The sequence below is a fragment of the Rissa tridactyla genome, chromosome 2 (genome assembly GCF_028500815.1).
Source record: "Rissa tridactyla isolate bRisTri1 chromosome 2, bRisTri1.patW.cur.20221130, whole genome shotgun sequence".
NCBI lineage: Eukaryota > Metazoa > Chordata > Aves > Charadriiformes > Laridae > Rissa > Rissa tridactyla.
In genome coordinates, this window is record NC_071467.1 from 37,043,546 (window position 1) to 37,063,401 (window position 19,856).

General features: G+C 38.8%; 1 protein-coding gene across 12 annotated transcripts in view; it reads right to left on the reverse strand.

Moving 5' to 3' along the window:
• Positions 1-3,031: 3,031 nt before the first annotated feature.
• The window catches only part of SULF1 (sulfatase 1), a 141,469-nt gene continuing 124,644 nt past the window's right edge, over positions 3,032-19,856 (reverse strand). For 10 of the 12 annotated variants that reach the window (XM_054192612.1, XM_054192611.1, XM_054192613.1 and 7 more), the window contains 8 exons: positions 17,164-17,410; positions 15,191-15,287; positions 15,011-15,105; positions 14,519-14,584; positions 13,861-14,033; positions 11,995-12,137; positions 11,764-11,887; positions 10,762-10,868 (listed from right to left, as the gene is read on the reverse strand). In XM_054192612.1, coding sequence (XP_054048587.1) covers positions 10,762-10,868; positions 11,764-11,887; positions 11,995-12,137; positions 13,861-14,033; positions 14,519-14,584; positions 15,011-15,105; positions 15,191-15,287; positions 17,164-17,410 — 1,052 coding nt within the window. Of the gene's footprint in view, positions 5,599-10,761; positions 10,869-11,763; positions 11,888-11,994; positions 12,138-13,860; positions 14,034-14,518; positions 14,585-15,010; positions 15,106-15,190; positions 15,288-17,163; positions 17,411-19,856 lie in introns of those variants that run through there. The other 2 variants (XM_054192603.1, XM_054192614.1) reach the window with 2 other exon arrangements.

The following is a 19,856-nucleotide window of genomic DNA, read 5'->3' on the forward strand; positions in this document are numbered from 1 at the left end:
CAGCTTGTCTTTCTGAGGTATCTAAGTGCATTTGGTTTCAGACCGCAGTCAGGAACTGCGGTGCTGTGCACAGCACCCGGCAGATTCAAGTCCTTGGCCAGCAGCGCAGCTTCAGCCGATGTGCACAACCAGGGAGGAGCTACAGTGTCTTGGACAGCAGAGAAATCTATGGGGTCCAGATCCTCTCTGACTTCCATGTTCAAAGTAAGACTTCTCCATTTTCATTTCCAATACATATAACCACACAAAAGAAGTGTCTTGCAGATCCCCCTGAATGTCACCGGTATCCAAGTCTAGAACTGTTAAACTGAGGAATGTGCTGTGGGTGAAATGATCATCAGATTTCCAGCACATCAAGCATATTGTTTCTAGTTGAAAATTGAATAAATGAACCACCTTGGAAGGGGTTAGAAGCACAGGAGGGTGGTGCAGGGGACAAGGAGAGGCCCTGTTGTGTGGCTCTGCACTGACATCTGCTGCCAGATCGGGAGCAGAATTACCCCAGGCAGCTCCGAGGTGGCTCAGGCTGTGACCGCATCCCTTTAGGTGGGACATTTTTGAAATTACTCTCCCTCTTGCAATTACTGCACATTGGTTCTCACTGCAAAGTGGTGTCAGAGCACACAAACCAGATTGCTTTTTTTGCTGAAACTAAAAGAGGAAGTTTTATTACAGCATCACAACTAGTGGTCACCAGCCACCCACAGGTCCTCAGGCCTCAAGACCAGTCCTGGGCAAATCCTCCCTGAACTGGGCTGCTGCAGTTCTTGGTTTCTCAGCCCCAACTGTTTCACCACACACATCCTCTTCCATTGTGATTCAGTGACTGCCAGCATCGACAGCTTCAGGCATCCAAAGGGATTTTGGTGGGGAGGGTGGGGGGCTGCCTGTGCCCAGGCCTGCACTCTGAAAAACCCTTCACTCAGCTGTTAAATAAACCTGAATTCCAGAATGATGCTATGATCCAAATGTTACCCAAGAGATTTTTATTTTTTTTTCCCAGCTGTTTGCGTGCATTAACACTTCAGGACCAAGAGGTTTTACTTACCCATAACAGCAATTAACTTGTGTCTGAAGTTCTGGAAATGAAGTGTTACCTATCTTTGCTTTTCCTGAGGTCTTTAAGGTGGTAAGAGGTCTCAGAAAGTGTCTCACACAGTCCAAGGGTCTGAGGGCAGTACTGGCAGCCTTGTTTTAAATCCTAGTGGAAGCATTCCAAATAATGTTGACACCTCCCAAAGATGTGCAAGCTGCAGGCCCTCTTCAGAAAGTACATAACTATGTACTGCCTTTCAAAAAAGACACACCTGCCATTATTTCGCAGATCAGAAAAAGCAAAGAAGGTCTTTCTCTCAAGCCTCTGTTTGTCTGCCGTGAGGAGCGCTTGTTCATGAAGTCAGATTTAGGCATCCCAAGCCTGCAATTGCTCGACGCCTGTAAGATCTTCCTGACAGTCACACCATGCTCAGCTCACGGTTTAATATTTGATGCATGTTGCCAGAGAGCAAGGATCAGAGTTCATTGCTCCTTGTACCTCTTAGCTACAGAATAAGTCCCTTTTAAATTTTTTTTCTGCCACACTCCTATAAAAGAGCTGTAAAAAAGGCTCCCACCTAAACTATCTGATAGTTTGAAGGACAGGGCACTGTCCTGGAAGAAGAAAGGTTGACCACTTTCAAGCTGAGGAGGATGCAATCTCTTCCACTTCCTGAGTGAGTACTTCAAGCTGTCATGTAAGGAGGAAGGTCAAGTGGGGCAAACAGGTGGACCATACTATTGCACTATTCCCTTCTCACCCAAGCGTTAAGAGAGAAGAACGTGTCTTGCTTGGCTCTTTTAAAGAATGGAGGACACGTGGTTGGTGCTGGATAATTCCCTGCACAAAGATATGAGTGAGGTAGTTGTATGGGACCTTGCTTCAACTTGCCTTTGTCCTTAAAGTCCTCCCAAACTTGCTGGCTCAGCCTGCTCAGCACCCTGTTTTGAAATACAACCTGTCTTTGCCAGTGTGCTTTCACAGAATCACAGAATGGTAGGGGTTGGAAGGGACCTCTGGACATCATCTAGTCCAACCCCCCTGCCAGAGCAGGTTGCACAGGAATGCCTCTGGATGGGTTTTGAATGTCCCCAGAGACGGACTCCACCACCTCTCTGGGCAGCCTGTTCTAGTGCTCTGCCACCCTCAAAGAAGTTCCTACTTATGTTGGGATGGAAATTCCTATGTTCGTGTTTGTGCCCGTTACCCCTTGTCCTGTCGCTGGGCACCACTGAAAAGAGCCTGGCCCCATCCTCCTGACACCCACCCTTTAAGTATTTATAAGCATTGATCAGATCCCCCTTCAGCCATCTTTTTTCCAGACTGAAGAGACCCAAATCCCTCAGCCTTTTTTCATAAGAGAGATGTTCCAGTCCCCTAATCTTCTTGGTAGCCCAGGGGTAGGCACCTCTCAGGGGTCTATCTAGCAGTGCAATGGCTGATTTTTGGACACTTAGGTTAACCATTGATCCCCTTTCCTAATTCCTACAATCATCACCTGTAACTTCATATCTGCAGGAGCATCAGCCTCTCCAAGGACTGTATGGAAGAAAGGAGAATTCAAGAAGCATAGCTCCAGAGGCTGATTTTAGTTTATGAAGCTAATCTTATTCATAGGCCACCAAAGAAACACAGAGCGCAAGTAAAAGAGAGTTTACCTTGAAATCTAAATCCCCTTTTGTGAGGATTTGTGCGAGGAGTTACTCCTCCCAACTAGAGATCTGTGGTCCATTCTCGTTAAGCCCTGGCGTGTGTCTGGTCTGCTGCGCTTTGCTGTCAGAGGGAGAGCTCTGCAGGGAGGAGGGAAAGCAGCAAAGCAGGGGGTGGCACCATGTAACATCGCTTTACTTCTGGGAGCCACCCGTTCTGCAGCTCAGTGCGTTGACTTCAAGAGAAAAAAGGATCAGATGAACTGAAAATTAAAAAAAAAAATTAATCACAGCATGTCTCAAACAAAAAATATATATTATTCGCAATCTCCAGGAATAATTTATAACTAACAGAATGCAGTGTGTTATTTTGGTACCCGTTGTTGTAAATGTGGATGGATTCTTATAAATGAAACTTTTAACACAATTTAAAAATTAATCTTAATCAGCAGGAAAACTGGATCATCTGGACTTCTCTGAAGCAGGTAAAGTAAAACACTTTTTATTTCAAGAAATATTGCTTCTAGACTTTCCCGAAGCCAGAATTGTTCTATAAAAGTATCACAGAAATATTATACAAGATTTAAAAACACAGTCTGTATCCTAGTAACTTAAAACCTATGTACAAATAGCATCATTCATGACCATAAATACGTTTTTCTATCAATCAGCCCGTAACACATACATCAGGTAAAGAGCTAGTAGTTTTAACATATGTACAGAGTCCATCAAAAAGACTGCTTCTTAAAATTATTAAAATCCTACTAAAAGAATCTCCTTTTTAAAAAGTTTCAACTTAAAATACAATGCAATGAATGTAGGTTTAACCTGCAGTGCTTGCAATAGCCAAAAAATACTCACTACGCTAAATAACATGTAACAGATAGGAAACACACCCATGAATTGGACGCTATGGAGTTACATCTGTTTGAGATAATTCTCTTTTGTTGTTGTTGTAGTACTAATTGTTCAGAAATTTATAAACAAGCAAGGGAAGATACTAAGTTCAAGTAAAACAGATTTTCAAACTCCTTTTCTTATTATACTTTATAAAATTTAATGTTTGGTAAAGTTCAAGAAAAAATTTAGAATACAACAACAAAAATTATCTAAATTACTATTTTTTACCTCATGTGCCTTTTGTATCTAGAGCAATGTAAATCTAACAGGATTTTATCATTCCCTTTAAGGCCTGTTCAAAACAAAACAAAAAGAATTTAAGTCTTAGTATTCTAGTAATGCTTTTAAGATACTGTTCGGGATAATAAAAATCAGATGTGGTGACAAAAGCATATATGTATTGATGTAAACCTTTCTACCAGTATCAGCAAGAAAAAAAAAAAAAAAGTCAAAAAACCTCATGGATTTTTAATACTGACAATATCAACATATAGGGAAACAATCCAGTTTAAACAAATCCTCCTACAGCTAACAATCATTAGCCATACCTTTCTGAGAGTAAATTTGGTTAAATCAAAGTAACAAAAACATGCAATATTTTTGCTAAAATAATATTCAGAGTCTGTTTCCACAATCCATGCTGATTACCTCTTTCCTGTCAAACTATTTATTGGTTTCATAATTACATGAGACAATGAGCAAACTAAGAACACGTAAGGCATTAGATTCATAAATGGTATGGCATACAGGTTTTAAAAGTGCATTTTACTCGAAAGCGTGACATTAGGAATTTCCAGTGGTTAAAATAATTTATGAAAAAGACAGTATGCGGACAGATTGGGTGGACTGAAACATTCATTCATGGTGGGATCGCTTGGAAACAGAGAAAGTAACTTGAACATCCTTTTCACAGGAATAATTTTTAGCTTTCGGAGAATGTGCTACTGCATTTGAAAGTTAACACTGTTTCTTTTCATCAAAAACTGGAAATCTTGCTTCCCAGTGGGGAGAATTACTGTGAAAATATGTGCGTGTGAATAAAACAAATGCACACAGACAAATACTGAACGGGGCTCATTTTAGCTGCAAAACGTATCTACAATAAACATGGAATGTCAGCTGTCAGGATTACCTTTATTAGTTTGCTAATAAGAAAAAGGAGAACTTATTTAATGGTTTACAACTTGATCTAATCCGAGGAGAGTGGAGCTGAGGCACTGCCTTCTACATTTAGGATTTGTGAAGTTTCCCCTGCAAGACTCTCTTCCGTTTTTTTTAAGGAAGTTCCTGTTTTCTGGGTACCGATAGATGAATCCCTAATGGATATGTTTACAGCCTGATGAACGAGGGGTTCATCGGACCTCACGGGAAGATATATTTGATCTTCAAATATATCTTCCACAGCGTCACTGTCCCGATGAGTGTCTTTTTGAGGAATGCTGATGGGTTGTAGCATGAAGCTATGCCGGGACTCCAACTCTATCAAACCGTTTCCACTGAAATCCATATCAAAACGGTCCGATTCTTTATCCTCCATCCAATTTTCAGCTTGATGATTATTTCTCCAGTGTGCGTCATTCGAACTACTTTTCTCAGGAATATCATTGTTTAATTCAAGTTTCCTCTCCTGACTTAAATTCACCGTGCTCAAAGCGAGGTCCGCGAAGTCCGTTGGCACGATAAGCTGCAACTCTTCCGCAGGCAAGCCGCTCGACTCTTCAGCAGAGGCCATTTCCACCAAGGCAAAAGGCGTGGATGATTCGTCCCCATCCCCATTGCTTTGAGCAATGTTACCCTTGTCTGTTTTATTTTGCTGGTAGTAACTGTTCAGCAGTGCAAACATTCTATCTACATCCTTCAAGTAATTAGTCCAGTCAGCCAGACTAAGTCTATAGTTGTATCTGTATTCATATACACTTTCATTCACACTGTACAAGTCTTCCAGTCCTTCCCAGTCGATGTCACCAGTGAAACTGGGCAGGTTAGCCTTCCCATCCATCCCATAACTGTCCTCTGTTGAAAGAGAGAATAAAGCCTAATGGTGAACACCAGCTTAAATGTGCAAGCTAAGCTTCCATGTGTTTCTACTCCAATTTGCTTGAAAGCACCACTATTCATAACACGCGTAACTCAAAATGTAAGACGCTCCACATCTCCTGTTATCGCGTTAATGATGCTGGCCTCAGGGGGGTGTTCACAGCTCCTGCTGAACACACAGCAAGAAACTCCCTGTCTTCTGCGACATCCTTGGACTGAGTAAAAAAGAGCAAAATCTAATCTAAGTGGGGCTTTGTGATGACAATCAGAGATAAATCTTTTCTCTGATTTTTCAAGACCAGGAAAGGTGCTTCAATACACAAATATTTCATTCGCCTTTCCTGAACACTCCACCAAAATATGGAATAAATGAACAATGGCTAAGAATAAAAAATAGGACTAACTCTGAAAGCCATTAGTGACCTGAATTTCAACAACAGCCACAGGAATTTGGTGTCTGGGTAGCTCAAGACATATGGTCTACAAACCAACCAGACACATTTTATTTAATAAATGATAGCCAAAGGCAGTATTTTATTTACTTTGTAAACGTTCATTTTAATTTACATGGAGCAATTAGGAGAAATAAAAGCTGTAAAAGCTTGGTGTGAATTAATTTATAGGACTGCACCGCTCTGTAAAATAGTGTTAAAATATACATAGATATAGAACCTCCTAAAGGTTTTGATTTTTTTTTACTTAAAAAAGCTTTCAAAGAAAATTTCTAACAGCTTTATCAAATAATAAGTTTGAATAAAGGGCATACATATAAGTCTATAAGTAGCAATGGAGCTGCGTTTTGTATTGATTATAGCCAGAAAAATCAGACATGAAGGAAACCCATTTCCAAAAGATTTTTAAAAGTCACAACAGTGGCTATAGTGACCCAGATTATCAAATGTAGTGTGAAATTTTACATTGACAAGTAACACTGAACACCACTATTTTATTTAATTCATTGCGCAGACTGTGTTCAGTCCAAAGATTTTATCAACAAAGTGGACTACAAGGAAAAAATAATCAGGTAATGCAAAAGCCTGTCAGGCAAAGTGGCAAATTTGTCCTTGCAAACGATGCTGTAGGCAATATTTAGTAATTAGTTCACTGAGATGACTTACTCTCTTTCTGAAAATTGTACAGGCAGGTAGGCTAGTAGTAATTACCTTGGAAGTTCAAGTGGCAACAGTCCAACAGCATGAACTGAGCACAAATGTTTATCTGTATCGAACCCTTCAGCCCTGCAATGGGTTCCTGGCATCTCCATTAATTTGTTTGCATTTTAACGTGGCCTTTCTCATTGTTCAAGTGAAACAACTTGTATCTATCATAGCTTATATTCTTTGCTTCTTTACTAGCTTGGGATTTCACGGTACAAAGAATTTCTCCAATATTTAGTCCATCATATGGAAAGTCAGAAAAATACCATTATGGTCACAAAAAAGCCTGAGATTTTCCTATGATGAGGGGCTTTATTCTGCTCCCACCAGAGGACAACCACTTCCCTTACTTGGAAACATCTAAGTCTTTGATCTTAATTTATATTTCTTCACTTAGTACAACAGCTGTAAATATTTTGCAACGTAAAATTTAAGTATCTTATTTTTTTTAAAGCAAGTTCTAGAAATATTGTTTTTGCAAACACTTGGCAAACTCCCTGTTACAGGAAGGAACACAAGCTCTTTGGATTTCGTAGGACAGATGTAACAGAATATCTTCCTTCTTTCTTTTCCTGAAGTAGACAAGAGAAATGATATCATGGCATGGCCACATGAGAACCATCTTTGTAAGTCAAATTATGGATAATTTGTTTCCTGAAACAAAAAATAATTAAATACCACAGAGGTTTCAAGAAAGAAATCTTATTATTCCCGTGCTTAGAGGCACAAAGAACCTTAAAGAACATCGTAGGAAGGGATGCATTTTTGAGGAATTTAGTCACCAAACCCTGTAAAATATTAACCACACTGCAGATGCAACATTATTTAAATTTTGCTATCTTATTATTTATATTGATAGCTTCATACTTTTTTTTCCTTTGCCAAATCAGAGCCTGTATAGCAAAACAACCTGCTGTAGGAACAGCCAGTGGCCAAAGCGGTTTGGTATGTGATGACAGACATTGAAACTGGTAGGCTACCATTTGGCCGGTAAGAGGTTTGGGAATGAACCAGGGCAGTGAGGGTCAAAGGAGGGGTCAGAAAGGTGCCTTTGGGCCCAGAGGAGCCTCTCCTGCCTGTCCCAGGCAGCAGGGGACAAGTGGTTGAGCTGGGCAAGCTGGGGTGGCAGGGTGGGCAGCGGGAAGGTCTGGGGGCTAGTGAGGAGGAGCAGGGTTTCCATCAGCTTCAGCAGCAGGGCAACGGGGCTGTGCTGCACAGACGTAAGATCAGCAACGGGTTTGCTGTATTCCTACAAAATAGCTCAAAGAGCTACACAGTCCTTCATACTGGATCTGTTTTTTTCCCCCCTCTAAGTGAGGCTGTTTCTGCAGCCTCAGAGGAGTTTCACAGCCGGGAAGGCATTGGGAATTGTTCCATGTTCTTCATGTCAAGCAGAAAAAAAATTGTTTAAACACATGGGACAGTGGTAACTTGTATTCATACACGTTAAACAAATGAGAAAGCAAAGTTTTAAGGTCCTAGAGCTGGTTGTATGTTGGTTGACTGAGTCACAGCTTAATTCCACAACTTAGCAGTAAGCATGAAAAGTTTCCCACTGAAATCAAAGCATACAGGGGAAGGAGAGAGGAAAGAAAAGGTTTTCCCCTGTAAGAAATCTCATTACAAATAGGTGTGAAACAGGAAAGCGCAGGTAAGTTGCATTTGAGTATCAGCATGGCAGTGGTTTTCTTGAACAATAGTTTGGAATCTCTCAGCTGTCATAAACCCAAAAGAGAGAAAAATTGTTGCTAACTGTTCACAGTAATATATTTTCCTTTTTTTTAAAAATCAAGGATTAGCTAAGCTTCACTCTCCAATTTTTGTGCCCCAGAGTCCCATGATGCCATCCGTGTCTGCGTTGTCTCAAAACTAATAAGAGATTTGGATATATCTCCACTGAGAGGAAAGACAAGTAGCTGCAGTCGTCTCCTTGGTGGCTTCGGAAAAACTCAGAGAAGCAGGAGAGGAGAGAGGAGAGTGCAATTCCCACTTCCTGTCATCCTCCATGTCTGCAGGGCCATCAAAGGACAGACACCCGTCCTGTCCTGCTGAACCCTCTCCCTGTGTGTTCAGCAAACAGCACTATACTGGCCGTTTCCATACAGGCCTGTTGTCCCAGTGTTGTGCTTGCAACACAGGTAGTGCTGTACTAACTCAGGACGTTTTCAACTAGAAACAGGTCTGAGTGGAGAAACTATACAGTTTGAAGGAAGCCTAAGGGGCAGTTCACGTGATTTAGCAGCACGGGTCTTTTCCTTTCTTACCCTGTTGCTTCCTCTGTAGGCATCAAGAGAAGGATACTCTTAAGAGACCTTTTTAATGATTCCTGGGAAATGCTTTCTGTTAATTTAATTTTTTGTTTGTTTGTTTTAGAAAAGAACCCAGCAATTTCCACCAGGATGGGACTTCAAACAAAAGGTTGAACTCAAGCATCTGTGTATACTGAGAAACAGAGTGTCTGGAATTTAATGGCACAGAGTAATATCAGTTTTTTATACTATACCTGCTGTTTATCCCAGTAGCAGAATGTTAACTGACTTAGTAGCAGAAGTTAAAATGTTTTCATTACTAAATAGTGTAGTAAGATATAATTTCAAGATTAATCCTGTGTGCTCTACTGTTTCATGCAATCCTACAATTCAAAAATGCCTGTTAGAGCTGTAGTTAAAATGAGGAAAGCTTACAAGGACATCTTCTAATGAAAGCATAATTATAGGGATTGCTTTCTATCACTGCAGTAACCAGTTCCCACCAGGCTGTAACAAGTAATGCAAGCAAATGGGATATAACCAAATGAAAGCTTATCATTCTCCTAGATCTCAAAACTACTCTAGTGAGAAAACACAAAATTAGCTCCAAGGAAAAAATAGCTGCGTAAATTGGAGATCTATAAAACATTGAAATACATTATCTTAATTGTTTCCTGGCTGCTGGGAGCTGATGGCAAGGTTTTCTTCAGAGGACCCTGTGAAAAACAGTTTTATGTAGAGTTGTATGCTCCTTGGACCCAGTTTACACCTCAGGCAAATAATGTTTATCAGGAGCTACTCCACCAAAGTGCATGGAGTTGAAAGTGTATAAAACTGATATATCATGAGAAGACACCAAGTCTGACACTTGACAGACTTCTAATCTCTTTTTTCCCCTGAGTACCTCTATTGTTCACTGAACAGCAAGTGCAGTACTGTTAAGGCCTGAGTTTTTTCAGTCTCTTCAGGCTTTTGCTTTATGTTTGACAGGTTCCTCCACTAGGAGGAACTGGGCTCTGCTTGACAAATGTGTAGGTATGATAAATACACTTGCAAACAGATAAATATACTTGCAAACAGCAGCCTTTCGTGTATTCCTCAGGTTCAAGCATTAAGTATAAAAAAACCTCACCTGGTTCCCTTCCTTAGCTCAACTTTTTTAAGAAATTTTGTTTCATGCGTGTGTGATCTGGTCTGAAAACATCAGCCCCCCCGGCCAAAAGGAGCCTCATCTTTCTGCCACACTTATTGAACTGTCTCCTGCTGGCTTCGCAGCACATGCTGCTCACCCTGAGCACTGCTTTTGCTTACAGCAGCATCTGCCAACATTTCCTAAAGCCAGTGAGAAGATTTTACTTTCCTTCCGTAGATTGGATTAGGCTCTTTGGATACACATACCTCAGAAAACTTTCTAAGCACATTTGTTTTATGTTTAAAAAGCAGCTGTGTAGACTTCCTAAATAAAACCAGAAAAAATCCCCAACCCATCCAAAATCAACCCAACAACAGGAAAACAACCCAAAAACGGGGATTATTTTTGTGTCGTTTTCCTTGTGTAAACATCTAAGAAATACAGGCATGAAATACGAGCTGTATGAAGTCTTGCTATGACAATGAGCTACGTTAAATGCGGAATGGTAGATCTGAAAAACAATGGCCAAGTTCAGTGTAGAGTGGTTAGAAAATGCATGCATCAAAAGCTATGCTGTGTGCAACATGGCAGGATACAGACATTAGTTGAAATGGACTGGAGTCATGCAATTATTTGGAAAGAAGCTGCTGAGGAGAATAAAAAAGTGTGGATACCTGTGTGGATCATAGCTTCCTCCATCTTTATTTCCTGATATAGGAAAATACAAGAGTAACTTTTGTTAGTGTTTAGAACTTGTAAAAACCATTCACAATGTAGCTTTCCATGCACAGCATCTAATTCCTAAAAAGAAATGTACTGTGTTAAATAAAGACAGAGCTGCAGTCCAACAAAGATTTCCTGGAAGTTTTATATAAAAGAACTGAAAAACCACAGTTTTTCAAAAATAATAAAACCCCCAAACAATTAGATATTGTAAAAAAGAGAAACCTTTGCAGCTGAAGAAAGAGATACAAAGATGCAACACCACAAGTTATGTAGAAGGGAATATTCCTGTAAAAAAAAATCACAGTATTCAATCAACCAAATTTAAGTGCAATGAATTCCAGAGTTATGAAGTATAAATACCAGCTATTTTTGTACTCAGAGACTCTTGTAAAGAAATACAGCTTTCCTCAAAAATAGAGGAGTCTACCGCTGATGAGAAGTTTGCAATATTAAGTCTCAGCTGTGGTGTGGAGCCTGAGGTTGTTCATCTAGGCAGACAGCAATTGGAATAAACACAGGATTTAATACCTCACCTGCTACTGGGAGGCAAAAACTAACCAAATAAATCCTGCAACAGGGAAAAGAGTTATGACTACGAAGGTTATTGATTAGCTCAAATAACACGATAACCTTTCTGCAGCATTTTTGTCAAATGTTGTTGTTTGCCACCAGTATCTGGCTAGAATGACCTGTGCAAACTCACAAAGAAGGTTCCTTGTCATGCGGTTGTGCAGGATGGTGGATATGGATCATTCCAAACTGTTCAGAGCAACACTAAGGAGAGCCACACTTCACGGATACAATTAGCAATTAAGAGGATTTTTTTTAAAAAAAAAAAAGGAATAAAATGGAAATAAACAATTCTATTTTCTTGTACCTGTTTCAAGTCCCTTCGGCCTGGGATTGCACTGCTTATAACCTTGACAGCTTCGCAGTTCCATTAGTTGTATGTGTAATTGATTCAAAATGCCTCTTTCCACTGTATGTACTGTATTAGTCAGCTGAGAAAAAGAGGAATGGAGGGAAAAAATAACTTGTTAACAGAAATAAAAAAAATACCTAGAGGAGTTTGGGGAAAGAACAATTTGGAACAGGGAAAGGGGTTTACCTGGTAGGGATCAGTGTTCATATCAAAATACTCCAAGAAGCCAGTCGCAAACTCACAAAAAAGAAAATTGTGAGTGTCGTTAACTGTTCGCAAACACCAGTAAGTGTTGTTATTTGAGCTTGTGCAAGCACAGAAAGAGCCCACTGTAATTAAAGAAACAAGTTATTAGCTTTCAGTGAAAGATAATATGCCTTCTTCTTCTACTAGTCAAACTTCTATGGGTTTTCCTGTACTTCAATTCTAGACCAATTAAAAAGAAATATTCTGTTTGAATAATGCTAGATTCTCATCGTAAACAGAACAAATGTTGCTATCCCAAAGAGTGTAACTGGATTGCATCTTGTTTTCACTTTTCAAGCTGGGGAAACCTGGAGTGGGATTCCACTCCAAACTGAAGACACCTGGATCCAGGTGTCACAGCAGCCATAGAGGTGACCCGGGTATATCTTGTTTGTAATCTTGTTTTGCCAGTGGAAAAGGCTGTAAGAAAGGTATCCCCCTTAATTTTCAAATGAACTGCTAACAAAGCTTGGCTGTAGAAGAATGTCTCTTTAATTCCAATAATAAAATATTAATATTGCCTTAGATTTTTATTTGGATTTATTTAGATTTGTTATCAGTACTGTGACTAGCTGTAACAGTATCAATGTTTTGAATAAACTTTGTAAATATAGTAATGATATTGGACCTTTTTATCTGTGTAATGTGGGTCAATACATTAGCTCTTCTTCAAGTTATGGACTGAGCTCAAACCAGGGCACTGTGTCAAAGGGACACTTTTTTAACCCCATGGCTGTTGCTGGAGCATTACCAGAATCCACAGCAATATGAGAACGCTTTTCATAACTGTTTGTTACTCCACAGTTGAAAACTAACAAGCCAATTTAATTGTTGTCTTTAAAACAAAAATCATGCATACGACTGCTTTGGGAACATTTTAAAATGTAAAAAGCATATTAACAGTTGTTCTAGTGCACTCAGAACAGATTACACCAGGAGACAACATCTTTCTCCAAATGAAAAATTGCTCTTAGCAAACTTTCTACTTGGGGTCAAATATGTTGTAACTTAATCATCGTTTGATCTTCAAGTTTTTGAAAGTAAAGTTTTCAGTCACTTTCGTTCCTCCGCCACCAAAGATGAGAAAGGTGTTTTGTTAATGCTGAATACCGAGAAATGTTGAAGCATGCCTCAATAGGATGGTTATTTATATACCCTGAAGTTAAAAGGAATTTAAAATATTTTCCAGCTATAAATTTTGTTCTTACGCACCAGGTGAGTGTTCTGTAGTTCTGATTTTTAAATTCTTTTAGAATATTAAAAATAGGAATAGGGGAAGAATTCATAAGGGATAATATCTGTATTTGCTTCAGAGCAAGGTGAGCTGTTTGATATACTTTGAAAGCAAAATGGTAAAACTAAAGTCGACTTCTTATGTGCTGTAGTTTGTGACAAAATTAAAAGTCAAGTAACAAAAAGGATTTATGGAAATTGGAACAATAAGGTTTTTATTAATAACCGGAAACCTAATTAAAATTCCTATGAAATATTTGGTCATCTTGATCTCCAAGAGATGACACAAATCTCAGCGGCTGGTTGTGAAAGTCTATGTTTTAGAGGCCAACTCCCCTTTTGCTTCTGCAGTGTTTAGCATCGAGCCTCTTGTGATAATTTCATATAAATAAGTAATGCAACAATTACCAACATACTCAGGTGATGTTCTTCCTTTGTACTTTAGAATAGCGGCAAAAGCAGCATTGCTAATTGCCAGTTCTTCAAAATAATGCTCTGATTGCATGAAGTGGGAACTCCGTAACACAGCAGAGGATAACCTAGATCACATCTGCACGTGGGCGTAAGACTTACAGTTCCAGAATGGTGCTGTTTGCCAGTGGTTGTTGTCATGGGTAAAACACGTCAGTCCAGGGAGGCTACACTCGTCTCCTTTCTTCTGGCGCTTTTTCCCCTTCCTTTCCTTCTTTCTTCTCCGGTTCTCTTTGAACAGCTGCAGTTTGCCATCCACTTCCTGTGCTGCTTCTCTGTTCAGAGAGAAAGTTGGGCACAGCTGAGAGAGAACAGTCTCTATTTGGTTAACAACAGCATTAGCAGTTTTTACATCTTTCTGGCTTCTTTAAAACGAGGGGATGAGAGTATGCCCCTCTTCTAGCTCAGCTTCCATCCCAGCTGTTATGACAAGGTGTTCTCTTCAGTAAGCATGAGAAACTGTGCACTGTTGCATTTAGGTTTAACTGGATCTTTTTTAACAATCAAGAGGTCAATCAGCTTCTGAAATTATTATTTTCATCCTTTTTCTATCAATAGGTTTAAAAATTATTATCCATGAACTTTCACAAGTCTGTCCAAAACTACTGAAGTTTTCTTGTGAGAGCTTGCTTTATGTGACCTTTTCTTGCTCTCACCTCTTCCCTTCCCCTCTCCACAAAAAACCCCAAGCCACCCAAATTATATTTCTCCAATCACCAAAAAGCCAGCTGAAAGAGTGAGAGGTTAATAACAATCTTACTTGAAGGGATGAAGATGGCTCTTGAGTTTCTCTTGGGCCTTAACTCCTTTCTCTTTGTTGTAATAGCTACAGGAAACATTGTTAGGAATTATAAAGTCATGAAACCATTTTCAACACAAAACCAAACCAGAAACATGCCATCTTTCACATTTTCTTAAGGAACTATACAGAATGACTTATGATTTTCACTTCATTTAAAGAAGTAACATCTGTGTGAGTGATCCTATGCTAGATTATAGCAAAAGACTACAGTTGGGTTCAAATACATTAGTAAAATACAAACATATTTAAGTTTAAAATTCTAAGATTTATCTTCTTTTTATTCACAGTAGCTTCTACTGTTAAAAGGAATCTAACTAAAATGAGTACCTGCAGTGGTTATAAATATCAATAGAGGTTATGTTCTTTCTTTTCCATCTCAAAAAAACTTTGGTAAGCATGTAAACCTTAGCAATTGGTGTAGCTTTCAGTGTTGAATGCCATCTCTCTTACCTCTGTTTACTACAATCACATTCATCTGGTTTTCTTCTTTTTAGGTGTCCTCTAACTTCCCTCAAATTCTTAATTTTGTCTTGGAGAGCTTCGATCTGCAGAGAATATTTCCAAGTCAGAATTATTCTTTGAAAAGGTAGCAGCGAAAAGACTTCACTCAGATTTTAAAATACCTCTTACCTCCTTATCAATGTAAGCCTTGTGGTCCTTCCAGGCTCTGGCGGATTGGTACAGCTCCCTCTCACAGTGAATAGTGTCATTTGGAAGAATAAAACATCTGTAGACATGAGTTTAACAAATAGGAAAAAGGAGGTCAGTGATTTCCCAATTGCTTACCCATTTCTGCTCTTTCTTCTAACATTCCAAGCCAATTCTTTGCTACACTTTGTTAAGAAATAAATGCAGTCTACAAGGTCTTCTCATGTTGATTTAACAATATTAATAATTACTTCAACCTGTTTTCTCTTAAAATTAAAAAACCCAATTTTTTAATTAAAAAAAAAATTAAATTTAAATAAAAAAAAATTAAAAAGAAATCCTCATCCATGACAGATGTTCTGGGCCTGCTAAGCAAAAATGGAATGGCAATGCCATCTTGGAGATTCTTAATCCAATCAGAAATGAAATTGAAAGTGAAATAAAAATCTGTTCAGAATTTAAAGCCTCTTGTACAAAATGTGCCATTTCTTATTTAACCACCAGCTGCTGAGAAATATATTCCTCTGGCCACATGAATGCAACTCATCTTTCAAGTATGCAAAACCGTCAAGAACAGAACATACAGTCAATGGGCTAAAGATCAATATAATCACTGAAGATGAATAAGAATCAAATTTAGAATAAAGAGTTCAAATAAATGGTTAAAAAAAAGCCAACAGAATACTGAAGTTAAAAAGTGTTGCATTGACAAAAAACATTCATACCAGTGTTTGAATAAACATCTCTACCAAGAGAAAAAACATGTGTCAGACCAAGGAGGTGGACTGAGACAGAAAATCCAGCAGAACACCAGCTGGGCTTTCAAAGTCTCCATGATGACAAACAGAAATTCCTTAATTAAGGAAATATTCCAATTTTATAGACACAGCCTTTCTTGGGTCCTGCTTCATCAGAACCCCGCTTTACGTTTTTGAGAAGAATAGCAGAAAGGAAGATTTAGATGCTTATTTCTTCCCATGTTCTCTTATTATGTTTTTTCCCCACTCAAAGAAATCTGAAAGCAACACTGTAAATAGTCAAAACACTTTATGGAAAATAATAACTTTTCCAGAAGGTCATTTAAGGCTTTATTAATGCCATGGCTGGAAATTATCAATGTAAGAAAAGGAAAAATTTTACTTATTCAAAATTAATTTTTATGTTTTCTTTGACTTTTTTGGAGAGAAGGGAAGGGAAAGGAAAGGAAAGGAAAGGAAAGGAAAGGAAAGGAAAGGAAAGGAAATGCTATTTATATTTTAAACACAATAAAAAGGTTAAAATAGAAGATTTTTGTTGCCTGCATCTGCCTGGCTTTTCAGATCAATCATATTAGCTTTTTTAAACTAAGAAATATTTTGAGAATTTTTGAGATATTTGAGCTTTTTCATTCAGATTTAGGGTAGGGCTAAAAATTGAAAACTAAGCATCTTCCAGAATGGAAAAACAACTGCAAGTCTCTTCAGAGAGAAAGAGGTCTAAAGTATCCTAGCTGATGTTAGTGGCTGCAAACAACTAAGCATTAAGAAAGATAATGTAACTGATCTAATCTGTCGTCATTTAGAGTGGGATTTCAGACATCTCAGATTTAGACCTCTATGCTAAATTGGTAGCCTAGGCTTTATAAAGAACAGCAGTAGTGTCAGTTTCACAGGGTGGTTAAACCATCAGAAGATGGATGTGTCACTACAGAGGATGAATCTCCCACTGCAGATGACTACTGCTCCTCAGAAATAAAATCTAAACTAGATGCCTCCCTTTAAAATATACGTACTAAAGTTAAACGATTCCGCCTACTAACAAATATAACTCAGGTTTATCTAAAATCTACAACCATATTTTTAAGATCTTAAATATTGGTACCATAGAACTGTAAAAAATGGAAAGAAAGAGAATACAATTAAAAAATGAAGATTTAATTTTAAGGAAAAAAAACAACACAGAAAAAGCAACTGTACTTGTGCGTCACTCTGACAGAGTTGGGTTGATCTATGGCACCAGTGCCATCAGCAATCATTGCGTCGCCAGGAGCACCGTCGGTTTCCTCTGCTTCTTCCTCATTTTCAGCATTGTGACGCTTGGTGATACTTTTGGTCTTTAGCACCTGCAGTTCTTCCTCTTCCAGATTTATGTCATATATTTCACCTTCAAATTCCACAGACAAGGACCGGGTTTGGCGAGTGTGAACAAATCGGGGTTTGTATTCTGAAGCAGAAGGCAGAAACGTTCCCGGTTGCATAAACATATATACATGATCCATGCCAAGAACACACAGCATACTCCAAAGAGTGAGAATGCTGTTCAGTAAAAACAGCTTATTTTATTCCGTGGTTTTACAGAAACTTATTTAATGATTTTTTGACGCATCGGGGCCCACACTTTCATGTGTAGCATTAAATTTTGATTGCTCAGAGGTTTGCATTTCATGCTAGTCTGACCTTATGCCACAGTTAACATCTATATCCACAAAAAAAGTCAGTATCTTCGAAATCAGATATTTAGCCAGTGACACTCAAAAAATCAGAGACCATAGGATTAGAAGCCATTTTAGAAAATAAAACCGTTCAGTACTGTGAAACAAGGTCACCACCTGTAAATTGGCACGTGACATAAGTTTGACTTATGTTTTAAAATAAAAATGACTTTTTAAAAAGATAACACCTTTTCCTTTTTAAAGGTAGGCATTAAAAGGGCAAGAATCCATCGCATATCAGCGTATATGCATCTACATGTATACACGTATGTACACTTTGACACACACATCATCTCTATCTGTGTGTACAAGTCATAGACCACCAAAAGCTTGCTGCATTGTAGAGCTACAGTGAGATTTATTATGTCACCCTTACCCATTGAAAGCTCTGAGTTTAATAGGGTTACAGCTCTTTGAGCTACTGTCTTGGAGTTTTGCAAGTACAGCAGTGTGTATGAGTCAGATTAACTAAAACAGTTAACTCCTTGACGATTTTTTAATGTTACTTTCAAGAATACCTGTGTTTGGGCTCAGTCTGGAAGATCTTACAATTTTTACTTCTTTTGCTAAATGCACTTGTCCCAAATCAAGCTGGTAAAACCCACAGTCAATACCACACAAAGCAAAACCACACACACAGAGCCCTAGAAATACATAATCCAGCTTGTAAAAATCAGTTTTACAGCTTGTAAAAATCAGCATTTCCATTTGTTACATTTATGCTGAGCGCACCTTTGTCATCTAACAGTTAATAATAATTCATGCAGGAGAATAAAATGGGAGCTCTAAGAAAGTACTGCCTTTGGCAGGTAGTGTCGGTTCTACTGCAGTTTTTATGTCAGTGTCTTTGAGAGACTCACACTGAACCTTTCCCGCAGGAAGCTTTTAGAAGTGCAGATAGTGAGCCTCGTTCAACTCTTCATTCAAAACCACCGTATCCTTCTAAACTGTTTCAGTGGTTGCCTGCTGTCAAGTGAAAAAAGGCTTCCCAGTCAAGTCAATGAAGATATTCATCTTCCTGAACAGAAAAACCCTAGTTTCAAAACGTCTTTCTGATTTATAACCATATTACTCTTTAATAAAATGATGCAGACAGATTCATAGGGTCAGATGGGACAATTTCCGGTATTGTAACAGTCTCTGATGATATTACTTATTAATCATGTCACTGAAAGAGTCTGGAATATAAGCATCTTATCCAAGTGCCACCTAAAAACTGAGGCCTGAATTAGTCAATCCCTTAACAATGTCTTACCATCATGACTCTCCCTGGTCTACTCGGATGAGTGCTAAGGTGGATTTGGGAGAGGAAGAGGGAAGAGGAATAAGAATATTGTAAAGGACTCTTTCTGATGCTGCCTTCAGATGTTTTCCATTCAGATGTTTTCCTTTTTTATCTCCCCAAGTCACTTTCCCCTGAGTTGCAATCCCTATTCAGCCCTTGCTAGTGCGCTGGCGACACCTTCTCTGTCCAAGTTACATGGCAGGTATCTCCCCTTGAAAATATCACTTAGGGGAACATTCCCCAGTTTGAGAATCACCCTGGCAGTCTGTGACATGTTGACTTTTCAGCAGAGGTCTGCATGTACACACTGTGAAGTTCCTTATATCATACTAAATAAATGGAAGAAATTATATCAAGGCAGCATTTAATCTGAACAATGAGATAACTCAAGACAGACAATATTGTGGTTGAATGTACAAAGAATACCAGGCATTCTTCTTCACATGCAGAATGGGGGAGGCTTGGAATCAGGAAATATTTTGGATTATACTGACATTATTTTCTTATTTCATAGACATCTGTGCAGCATCTTCTAACTTTTACATTTCTCACACGACTGCACTATCTTCCTGTTTTTAAGACCTAACTTTATTTCATTCCCCATTCTAGTATTCTAGATAGAGAGCAGGAGAACACAGCCTGCTCTTGAACACAGTCTGAAATCCGGGTCTGCTTTTATTGCTATAGCTACAGAATTTCACTGTCGTCACTGGGCAGACAGATGAAAATACTTGTTCCGTTAAAAATAATGGTTTCTTACAATAGTCTGCTTCTGTAGCAATCATTAGCAGAAATAAATTCAAGTACTGCTGTCCTAAAACCCTCTTGTACGTTCCCTTCAGCCCACGCTCCACTAGAGGACACTGCAATCTCACGCGTGTCCCTGCGGGGAT